The sequence below is a fragment of the Dreissena polymorpha genome, chromosome 13 (assembly GCF_020536995.1).
Source record: "Dreissena polymorpha isolate Duluth1 chromosome 13, UMN_Dpol_1.0, whole genome shotgun sequence".
NCBI classification, from domain to species: Eukaryota; Metazoa; Mollusca; class Bivalvia; order Myida; family Dreissenidae; genus Dreissena; species Dreissena polymorpha.
In genome coordinates, this window is record NC_068367.1 from 15693250 (window position 1) to 15705836 (window position 12587).

The 12587-nt window shown below is 38.5% G+C and overlaps 1 protein-coding gene across 3 annotated transcripts in view; it reads left to right on the forward strand.

Moving 5' to 3' along the window:
• The window catches only part of LOC127855344 (testis-expressed protein 10 homolog), a 41908-nt gene that overhangs the window by 5335 nt on the left and 23986 nt on the right, over positions 1–12587 (forward strand). For all 3 annotated transcript variants that reach the window (XM_052390833.1, XM_052390835.1, XM_052390834.1), the window contains exon 6: positions 7717–7820. In XM_052390833.1, the coding sequence (XP_052246793.1) occupies positions 7717–7820 (104 nt within the window). The remainder of the gene's footprint in view (positions 1–7716; positions 7821–12587) is intronic.

Sequence of the window (12587 nt, forward strand, 5' to 3'; positions counted from 1 at the left end):
CTAATATATTTTGGTGTAACTATGTTAGTCTTAATTTACGTATACAATTATTGTATGTAGGTTTCTTAATATGTGTTAATATGTATAAATGAACAATATGAGCTATTCAAATTAAATAATTTCATTAGTGAATTAAATGTCATTATTCAGATTTTCTGCGTTTTCATAAAAAAATGTTAAGTCATCAATACCTTGTTAAAGTTATTTTTATGCCCCCATTTGGAAGAAGAGGGGGTATATTGTTTTGCTCATGTCGGTCTGTCCGTATGTATGTCCGTCCACCAGATGGTTTCCGGATGATAACTCAAGAACGCTTAGGCCTAGGATCATGAAACTTCATAGGTTCATTGATCATGACTTGCAGATGACCCCTATTGATTTTCAGGTCACTAGGTCAAAGGTCAAGGTCACGGTGACCTGAAATAGTAAAATGGTTTCCGGATGATAACTCAAGAACACTTAGGCCTAGGATCATGAAACTTCATAGGTACATTGATCATGACTCGCAGATAACCCCTATTGATTTTGAGGTCACTAGGTCAAAGGTCAAGGTCACGGTGACCTGAAATAGTAAAATGGTTTCCGGATGATAACTCATGAACGCTTAGGCCTAGGATGCTGAAACTTCATAGGTACATTGATCATGACTCACAGATGACCCCTATTGATTTTGAGGTCATTAGGTCAAGGTCACAGTGACCCGAAACAGTAGAATGGTTTCCAGATGATAACTCAAGAACACTTATGCCTAGGATCATGAAACTTCATAGGTACATTGATCATGACTCGCAGATGACCGCTATTGATTTTCAGGTCACTAGGTCAAAGGTCAAGGTCACGGTGACATGAAATAGTAAAATGGTTTCCAGATAATAACTCAATGACACTTATGCCTAGGATCATGAAACTTCATAGGTACATTGATCATGACTTGCAGATGACCCCTATTGATTTTGAGGTCACTAGGTCAAAGGTCAAGGTCACGGTGACTCAACTTAGAAAAATGGTTTCCGGATGATAACTCAAGAACGCTTACGCCTAGGATGATGAAACTTCATAGGTACATTGAGATGACCCAAAATAGTAAAATTGTTTAACTCAAGAACGCTTAGGCCTAGGATGATGAAACTTAGGTACATTGATCATGACTCGCAGATGACCCCTATTGATTTTCAGGTCACTAGGTCAAAGGTCAAGGTCACGGTGTTTCAACTTAGAAAAATGGTTTCCAGATGATAACTCAAGAAGGCCTATGCCTAGGATCATGAAACTTCATAGGTACATTGATCAATACTTGCAGATGACCCGTATTGACTTTCAGGTCACTAGGTCAAGGTCAAGGTTACTTGACACAGTAAAATGGTTTTTGGATGATAACTCAAGAAAGCTTATGCCTAGGATCATGAAACAATATAATGGTCAAGTTGATAGAATTTTCTTATTAAATCAATCAAAAAAGGAATTTATCATGTAGATGTTTTGAACACCTTATAACTTTGTTATCCATCTGACATGTTAGCATTATAATCATCGCATCTTTTTAGCTCACCTGATTGCTCAGGTGAGCTTATGTGACCGGTCTTTGTCCGACATCCGTCCGTCCGTCCACATTTGTTCGTAAACTGACTGACTTATGGGGTAGTTTACCCTCGGGACTTCGGCTAATAAACCATTGCCGGAGCGCACTGCTTAACATAAAACTCTGCATTAAAAGGTCAAAAACGGCCATAAAATGGACAGCCCGATTTTACTGGGCTGTACCATTTATAAAAATAGAAAACTTTGCAGTGTTGGTGCGGTGCTTTAATAAAAATCTAGTAATTTAAAAAATAGCTTTACTTTTAATTAAATTAGATTGGATATAAATGCAATACTCATTATAAACTGCATATAATCTGAGCCTAACGCTGTTAAAAAGCGGCGTTTGTATTTGTTAATAGGCTTATATAACGATGGCGCTGATTGGCCGAAATTTCTTATTAAAAATTAAAAGAAGGTCAATTCGTTTTAAAATAGAAATTTTCCCACAGCTGACGACCTTGACATTGCACTTTACAGAATGTAAACAATAAGAATTTCTATGCAGAAAATATATGAAATGAAAGAAAAGGATAATTACATCCAAAAGAACTTGAATTTTAAAGAAATACATGACTTGTTTTATAGTAATACATTACTGTGTTCATGTTATGTTGTTATACTTCTTCTTATTGTTATTATTATTAATATGATATTGTTATTGGATGTTTTTAAAAGGAAAGAGAGAGAGAGAATAGCCCAATTTTTATAAGTAAAGATGGTGAAAACACATACTGTTGTATATGGCATCATCATTACTAGACCCACTGTTCAGTATATACTGCAATGGGTTTGTTGGAGTCTTTAGACATTGTGATCTGTGATTTTATTGTTAAAATTAACATAATAATACTTTTGATTTTATGTTTCTAGGGAGAAAAAGGATTACACATGTATTTGTAAAATAAGCAAAATTTATTAATATTTTAGGTTTTTTCAGATCACAAAGTGGTTTAACATTGCCACAATATGTCTACATACATAATAAACCTATAGATAGGTGTAATTTGTTGTTTGAGTTATATGTTATGCTAGGAACTCTATAATTTATATGATTTATGATTTATAAACCTTAATTAATAGGGAAGGAAGAGCCTGATTTAATAGCTCTCATAAGAAAAAAAGAAGGGGATTTGCATGTAAACATGCAATTATATAGAATTATAACAAACAATTTAAATAGGTAATGTAATATAGTTCTAAATTATGTTTAGTATTAAAATTAGCATGCATTTGTAAGTGTGACACTATGTTGAACACTTGCAGACAGGGAATATAGCCGTGATGCTCCAACCTAAGACCCTGTCTGTATGGAACTTATAGAGGATTGGGCTATGAAGGAAGGACGTCCCCCCAGAGTGGCGTTAAGACAATATTTAAAAAAAAATTAACAAGGGTCCTAGTACTCGCACCAAATGGTAGGGTGACATGCTTACGCTTAAGTATTTTCCCCTTGATGAAGGTGCCAGTCCCGACAAGTTTGTGAACAGGGTTTGAACCATGCCGAGACTTAGCCCTGGCCCAGAAATTAAGGGACTGCTGATTTCGACGCAAGTCTAAAGGCAGAATACCGGCCTTCTCTTCAAGCAGTGCGCCCGATGTGCAGCTCAGGGCCCTCAGAGCTATCCTAAGTGCCTTATGTTGAATGGCATCAACCATTTTTAGGGCGTTTGGCTTTGCACATGCATAGATCTGGGCTCCATAATCTAGCTTTGGGCGTATAAGGGACTTGTAGAGAGTTAAGAGGCTATTTTTATCTGATCCGAAACCTGTGCCTCTTAACAATCTCATTAAATTTAGGTCCCTTTCGCACCTTTCTTCCAAATATTTGAAGTGGTAAGTAAAGGTTAACTGTTTATCTAGGTACATAGAAATTTCACCACTTTTTCAAAAATAATTTTGGTGCCACCTAAATTTAAGTCCAAAGAGTGCTGAATTTGGTCGCCAAAAAGTACTCCTACTGTTTTTGTTGAATCCCTATTCAATTGCCCATTTCCATGTGGAGTCTAAGCCTGCTTGAGCCCTCTTTTGCAGGCGTAACATGTTAGACCCCTTTAACCAAGTGCCTGAGTCATCGGCAAACTGGGAGATAACCATTCCTGAGTCTTTTACGGCATCAGGTAGGCCGTTAATGATAAGGGAGAACAGAGTCGGGGATAAAACGGACCCCTGGGAGGTTCCGCGGTAAGTTATGGCTACCTTTGATAACTCTCCATCGACCCTGACCTGGATTTTACGACCCTCTAGGAAAGCTCTGAGGTAGTGAAAGCAGTATCCAGTGATTCCATAGGCTTTTTTAATATGCCAAAGGCCCATGTTAAATCAAAGGCGGCCTGAAGGTCCAAAAAAATTGCTAATACTGATTGCCCTTGATTTTTTTTCAGAAAGAATATTATGTTGTAACCTAGCTAGCTGATCTAGAGTGGATCGCCCCTTCCTGAAGCCAGACTGGAAGGGGTTGAGGATGTTATTAGATTCCAATAAGTGTTCTGATCTATTTTTGACCATTATTTCTAGTAATTTACCTGCGTGAGATGTTAAACTTATTGGACGATATGAGTTTGTATCATTTTTGTCTTTACCGGGTTTAGGAATCGGAATCACTGTGGCCTGCTTCCACTCGGGTGGTACCGTGCCTGTCCTATACACCTGATTGAATAGGTTAAGCCAAATTTTAAGAGTTATGGCTGGCATATTTTTTAACATTAAATATGCTATTTTGTCAGGCCCCGTGGCAGTGTTGCTCCTGGTGTTAATGGCAATTAATAATTTTGTTATAGTAAATGGTAAATTGAGAGGCGTGCTGTTGTCCCCAGGCTCATTTAAAATGTTTTGGTGCTCAGTCTTAAACTGCTTTTGAGTTTCAAGGGGAAGGTTTGAGTCACTGGAGACAGATTGGAAATGCTGTACCAAAAATTGAGCCTTGTCCCTTGGGGTGGTGGCAATTCTGCCTTTGTATTTAAGTAGCGGTGCAGGGGTGAATGTTTTTCCTTTGATTCTGGGAATTTTTTGCCAAAAATCCCTAGTATTTTTCTTATTAATAAATGCTGAATCACAGAATTCTTTCCAATTTTGAGTTTTTGCGTCCAAAATAACCCGCTTTGCCTGATGTTCGAGGGACCTATAATTAAGGAGATTATGTTCAGCGGGGTTCTTTTTAAGAATTTTTAATGCTTTTTTACGGTTCTGTACCGCCTTGGAGCACGCCTCATTCAACCACGGGACCCTATTTCTGGCCTTAACCTTGCCGGAGGAGACCGGTATGCTACATTCCGCTATGGACAGTATCTTACTAGTTAAAGTGTTACAAAACAGATAAGTGTCCTGAGAGTGGACATCTGAAAGGTAGAGATCTGAGCAGAGGTCCCTAAACTGAGCCCAGTTAGCTTTTTCCAATAAAAATATTTGCTCTCCTGAGCATTGAGCATCAGTTCCCTGTGCAATATAGTTGAGCAGTGTAACCTGTTGTGGGAGGTGATCAGATCCCATGGTATCATTAACAGTTGCCCATGCAGATGCACTTGCTATCCTGGCATTAACAGCAGTAAGGTCAATGTGGGAGTTTAACCCAGCGGGTCAAGTCTGGTTGGAGAACCGTCATTGAGCAGTATAAGATCTTGCTCGTCCAACCATTCAATTACCGCCCGACCTTCTGCATCTGAATTGTTGGAACCCCAAGCTGGGTGATGTGCATTAAACATTTGGTTTGTAAACACTCTAGAGGCCACATTTCATGTCGGATCTTCATGAAACTTGGTCAGAAGATTTGTCCCAATGATATCTCGATCAAGTTCAAAACTGGGTCATGCTGGGTCAAAAACTAGGTAAAAAAAAAAAAAAAACCTTGTAAACACTGTAGAAGTCTTATTTTATGCCCAATCTTTATGTAACTTTGTCAAAATGTTTGCCTTAATGATATGTTGGTCGAGTTCAAAAGTGGTTCTGGTCCGTTGAAAAACATGGCCGCCAGTGGGCAGAGCAGTTTTCCTTATTTGGCTATAGAGAAACCTTGTAAACACTCTAGAAGTCACAATTTTTGCCCAATCATCATGAAAGATGGTCAAAACATTGGTTTTATTGATATCTCGCACGAGTTCGAAAATGGTCCAGATCGGTGAAAAAAAAGGCCGCCAGTGGGCGGGGCATTTTTCTCTATATGTATATAGTGAAACATGTGAACACTCTAGAAGTCACATTTTTGGCCCAATTTTCATGAAATTTGGTCAGAACATTTTTTTCCTTGATATGAGAGTTGAGTTTGAAAATGGTTCCGGTCAGTTGAATAACATAGCTGCCGGGGGGAGGGGGGGGGATAGTTTTTCTAATTTGGCTATAGAGAAAACTTTTAAACACTCTAGAAGTTACAATTTTTGCCCAATCATCATGAAAGTTGGTCAAAACATTGGTTTTATTGATATCTCGGACGAGTTCGAAAATGGTCCAGATCGGTTTAAAAACATGGCTGCCAGTGGGCGGGGCATTTTTCTCTAAATGTATATAGTGAAAACATGTGAACACTCTAGAAGTCACATTTGGCCCAATTTTCATGAAATTTGGTCAGAACATTTGTTTCTTTTATATGAGAGTTGAGTTTTAAAATGGTTCCGGTCAGTTGAATAACATGGCCGGTGGGGGGGGGGGGGGCAGTTTTCTTATATATATGCCCCCCATTGAAGAAGAGGGGGTATATTGTTTTGCACATGTCGGTAGGTTGGTAGGTTGGTCAGTCGGTCCGTCCGTCCACCAGATGGTTTCCGGATAATATCTCAAGAACGCTTAGGCCTAGGATCATGAAACTTCATAGGTACATTGATCATGACTGGCAGATGACCCCTATTGATTTTGAGGTCACTAGGTCAAAGGTCAAGGTCACAGTGACTCGAAATAGTAAAATGGTTTCCGGATAATAACTCAAGAACACTTACACCTAGGATCATGAAACTTCAAAGGTTCATTGATCATGACTTGCAGATGACCCCTATTGATTTTCAGGTCACTAGGTCAAAGGTCAAGGTCACGGTGACTCGAAACAGAAAAATGGTTTCCGAATGATAACTCAAGAATGCTTACGCCTAGGATCATGAAACTTCATAGGTACATTGATCATGACTGGCAGATGACCCCTATTGATTTTCAGGTCACTAGGTCAAATTTCAAGGTCACAGTGACTCAAACTAGTAAAATGGTTTCCAGATGATAACTCAAAAATGCTTATGCATAGGATCATACAACTTCATAGGTACATTGATCATGATTGGCAGATGACCCCTAGTAATTTTCAGGTCACTAGGTCAAAGGTCTAGATCACAGTGACTCGAAACAGTAAAATGGTTTCCTGATGATAACTCAAGAATAATTAGGCCTAGGATCATGAAACTTCATAGGTACATTGATCATGACTCGCAGATGACCCCTATTGATTTTCAGGTCACTAGGTCAAAGGTCAAGGTCACAGTGATTAAAAACGTATTCACACAATGGCTGCCACTACAACTGAGAGCCCATATGGGGGGCATGCATGTTTTATTATATAAAAGCCTGTGAACACTCTAGAAGTCACATTTTTGTCCAATCATCATGAAATTCGGTGAAAAGATTGGTTTTATATATATCACATAATTAATGCCATAATTATTGCCCTTAGATTGTCGAAATTTTCATTATATTATACAAAATCCTTGTAAACACTCTAGAGGTCACAATTTTGTTTCAGATTTTATGAATCTTGGTCATAATATTTATTTTTGTAAGCAAAGTTTGATATTTGGTAAGGGGGGTCAACTCAAAATATAGGCCACCAGGTCAAATCTTACAAAAACAAGATCACTCCATATGCCAGAGTTTTGGTTCAATAATGATGAAACTTGACCAGGATGTTTGTCTGGACAATATCTAGGTCAAGTTTTATGTTTGGTAAAGATTGACTGAAATGACTCCTCTTAAGTGAGCTAACTAGGGCCATCTTGGCCCTCTTGTTACTAAATTCAAGTTTTAAAGGCTTCATTTCCAACCCTTAGATACTGAGTTACTGGCAGGTTGTTCTGGTTTTATGCTGTTTGCACATAGCCATTTTCACTTTGCTTCTTATTGGGCAAGGGTTAACAGAAGCAGACCTATTAAACATCATTTCTTCTGCAGGCCAGGCGTGTGACAGTACTAGTGCGGGGATGCTGTACCACATACTGTGTGTGACACGGTTGCTATGGGAATGTGTGCACAGGGGTCAGAAACCTGACCACCAGGTAACCCTCTCCAACTCCAGTGGATTTATTTTGCTGTAAAATTTGTTCCAGTAATTAGCCCCATTCCACATGAGAACAAGTATTTGTTCCAGTAATTAGCCCCCTTCCACATGAGAACAAGTATTTGTTCCAGTAATTAGCCCCCTTCCACATGAGAACAAGTATTTGTTCCAGTAATTAGCCCCCTTCCACATGAGAACAAGTATTTGTTCCAATAATTAGCCCCCTTCCACATGAGAACAAGTATTTGTTCCAGTAATTAGCCCCCTTCCACATGAGAACAAGTATTTGTTCCAGTAATTAGCCCCCTTCCACATGAGAACAAGTATTTGTTCCAGTAATTAGCCCCCTTCCACATAAGAACAAGTATTTGTTCCAGTAATTAGCCCCATTCCACATGAGAACAAGTATTTGTTCCAGTAATTAGCCCCCTTCCACATGAGAACAAGTATTTGTTCCAGTAATAAGCCCCATTCCACATGAGAACAAGTATTTGTTCCAGTAATTAGCCCCCTTCCACATGAGAACAAGTATTTGTTCCAGTAATTAGCCCCATTCCACATGAGAACAAGTATTTGTTCCAGTAATTAGCCCCCTTCCACATGAGAACAAGTATTTGTTCCAGTAATTAGCCCCCTTCCACATGAGAACAAGTATTTGTTCCAGTAATAAGCCCCATTCCACATGAAAACAAGTATTTGTTCCAGTAATTAGCCCCCTTCCACATGAGAACAAGTATTTGTTCCAGTAATTAGCCCCATTCCACATGAGAACAAGTATTTGTTCCAGTAATTAGCCCCATTCCACATGAGAACAAGTATTTGTTCCAGTAATTAGCCCCCTTCCACATGAGAACAAGTATTTGTTCCAGTAATTAGCCCCCTTCCACATGAGAACAAGTATTTGTTCCAGTAATTAGCCCCCTTCCACATGAGAACAAGTATTTGTTCCAGTAATTAGCCCCATTCCACATGAGAACAAGTATTTGTTCCAGTAATTAGCCCCCTTCCACATGAGAACAAGTATTTGTTCCAGTAATTAGCCCCATTCCACATGAGAACAAGTATTTGTTCCAGTAATTAGCCCCCTTCCACATGAGAACAAGTATTTGTTCCAGTAATTAGCCCCATTCCACATGAGAACAAGTATTTGTTCCAGTAATTAGCCCCCTTCCACATGAGAACAAGTATTTGTTCCAGTAATTAGCCCCCTTCCACATGAGAACAAGTATTTGTTCCAGTAATTAGCCCCCTTCCACATGAGAACAAGTATTTGTTCCAGTAATTAGCCCCATTCCACATGAGAACAAGTATTTGTTCCAGTAATTAGCCCCATTCCACATGAGAACAAGTATTTGTTCCAGTAATTAGCCCCATTCCACATGAGAACAAGTATTTGTTCCAGTAATTAGCCCCCTTCCACATGAGAACAAGTATTTGTTCCAGTAATTAGCCCCATTCCACATGAGAACAAGTATTTGTTCCAGTAATTAGCCCCCTTCCACATGAGAACAAGTATTTGTTCCAGTAATTAGCCCCCTTCCACATGAGAACAAGTATTTGTTCTAGTAATTAGCCCCATTCCACATGAGAACAAGTATTTGTTCTAGTAATTAGCCCCATTCCACATGAGAACAAGTATTTGTTCCAGTAATTAGCCCCATTCCACATGAGAACAAGTATTTGTTCTAGTAATTAGCCCCATTCCACATGAGAACAAGTATTTGTTCCAGTAATTAGCCCCATTCCACATAAGAACAAGTATTTGTTCCAGTAATTAGCCCCATTCCACATGAGAACAAGTATTAGTTCCAGTAATTAGCCCCATTCCACTTGAGAACAAGTATTTGTTCCAGTAATTAGCCCCCTTCCACATGAGAACAAGTATTTGTTCCAGTAATTAGCCCCCTTCCACATGAGAACAAGTATTTGTTCCAGTAATTAGCCCCCTTCCACATGAGAACAAGTATTTGTTCCAGTAATTAGCCCCCTTCCACATGAGAACAAGTATTTGTTCCAGTAATTAGCCCCCTTCCACATGAGAACAAGTATTTGTTCCAGTAATTAGCCCCATTCCACATGAGAACAAGTATTTGTTCCAGTAATTAGCCCCATTCCACATGAGAACAAGTATTTGTTCCAGTAATTAGCCCCATTCCACATGAGAACAAGTATTTGTTCCAGTAATTAGCCCCCTTCCACATGAGAACAAGTATTTGTTCCAGTACTTAGCCCCCTTCCACATGAGAACAAGTATTTGTTCCAGTAATTAGCCCCATTCCACATGAGAACAAGTATTTGTTCCAGTAATTAGCCCCATTCCACATCAGAACAAATATTTGTTCTAGTAATTAGCCCCCTTCCACATGAGAACAAGTATTTGTTCTAGTAATTAGCCCCCTTCCACATGAGAACAAGTATTTGTTCTAGTAATTAGCCCCCTTCCACATGAGAACAAGTATTTGTTCTATTAATTAGCCCCCTTCCACATGAGAACAAGTATTTGTTCCAGTAATTAGCCCATTCCACATGAGAACAAGTATTTGTTCCAGTAATTAGCCCTATTCCACATGAGAACAAGTATTTGTTCCAGTAATTAGCCCCATTCCACATGAGAACAAGTATTTGTTCCAGTAATTAGCCCCATTCCACATGAGAACAAGTATTTGTTCTAGTAATTAGCCCCATTCCACATGAGAACAAGTATTTGTTCTAGTAATTAGCCCCATTCCACATGAGAACAAGTATTTGTTCTAGTAATTAGCCCCCTTCCACATGAGAACAAGTATTTGTTCCAGTAATTAGCCCCATTCCACATAAGAACAAGTATTTGTTCCAGTAATTAGCCCCATTCCACATGAGAACAAGTATTTGTTCCAGTAATTAGCCCCCTTCCACATGAGAACAAGTATTTGTTCTAGTAATTAGCCCCCTTCCACATGAGAACAAGTATTTGTTCTAGTAATTAGCCCCATTCCACATGAGAACAAATATTTGTTCTAGTAATTAGCCCCCTTCCACATGAGAACAAGTATTTGTTCTAGTAATTAGCCCCCTTCCACATGAGAACAAGTATTTGTTCTAGTAATTAGCCCCCTTCCACATGAAAACAAGTATTTGTTCTAGTAATTAGCCCCCTTCCACATGAGAACAAGTATTTGTTCTAGTAAATAGCCCCCTTCCACATGAGAACAAGTATTTGTTCTAGTAATTAGCCCCATTCCACATGAGAACAAGTATTTGTTCCAGTAATTAGCCCCCTTCCACATGAGAACAAGTATTTGTTCCAGTAATTAGCCCCATTCCACATGAGAACAAGTATTTGTTCCAGTAATTAGCCCCATTCCACATGAGAACAAGTATTTGTTCCAGTAAATAGCCCCATTCCACATGAGAACAAGTATTTGTTCCAGTAATTAGCCCCATTCCACATGAGAACAAGTATTTGTTCCAGTAATTAGCCCCATTCCACATGAGAACAAGTATTTGTTCCAGTAATTAGCCCCATTCCACATGAGAACAAGTATTTGTTCCAGTAATTAGCCCCATTCCACATGAGAACAAGTATTTGTTCCAGTAATTAGCCCCATTCCACATGAGAACAAGTATTTGTTCCAGTAATTAGCCCCCTTCCACATGAGAACAAGTATTTGTTCCAGTAATTAGCCCCATTCCACATGAGAACAAGTACTGTGAAACCATTATTAATCGCCAGGCATTAATTTTCATAAATTTCGTCAGTCGACCGATCGGCGAATTTAAGATCCTAACGAACAATCATGCTCTATGTTTGAACAAATACAAACACCAAGTTGAACAATATTTTAAAACTTCACCGTACACATGAGGCATTAAATTCCAACATAATCCATGCACACATTCACTGCTGTTTCGTAATCAAGATTAATCCGGTTTTGACACAAAGGGATGTAGATTACACTAGGTACTTAACTGACACGTGACACTTCTTTAAAACGCGTGTGCATTACAGCTGTGTCGAATGCGTTGACTTCGTTTATGTAGAATGGTAATGAAATAGCGCTAATTGTTTATAACTGTATTACCCATTAGGTGCATTGTGTTTTTCAGGGGTGTTGCATATTAGCCATCACGCAGCGAATGCCGATGAAAGACAATTAACCAAATGAAAAGATGACGATGTGTGATCAACATGCGTATTTATCACAAATTAATAAAGAATATTTTAATTGCTGTTTTTTGTTTGATTGTTTGCGTTTAACCACACTTATTACTATTTTATATGTATCAATTTATTTATTTTTGAATTATTGACATTATTGATTTATATACCGGTAGTTTACTTTTTAAGAACAAACACACACATAGAGTTTCTAATTTTAATGTTGATATTAGAATAAAAAAGCATTTTATTTGAAAAAAAACACTTAACAAACTGGAACCTCTTTCGTATAACACAAACAGTTTTAAAACGGTATTGACAGCATTTTAATAAAAATCATACCAACTAGAACACATACCCAATTGGCAATTGGCTTCGTTGTTACAAACACTCGTTTACGGTTATTCGATCCCACTTGTCCGCTAATCATAACAATGAACGTGTTAATGGCATACATTAAGAGGGTCCATTACTGTCCCTTGATAACAAAAGACTTGTTAATTGGCATGTGACAAACAGGCCCCACCTCCTGCAGTGATTCTCAAGTGTGTTCCCGCATTCGTACCACGATTTTTCGCAACTGCGATTGATCGCGAATATGTATTACACACAAATCGGATATTGACT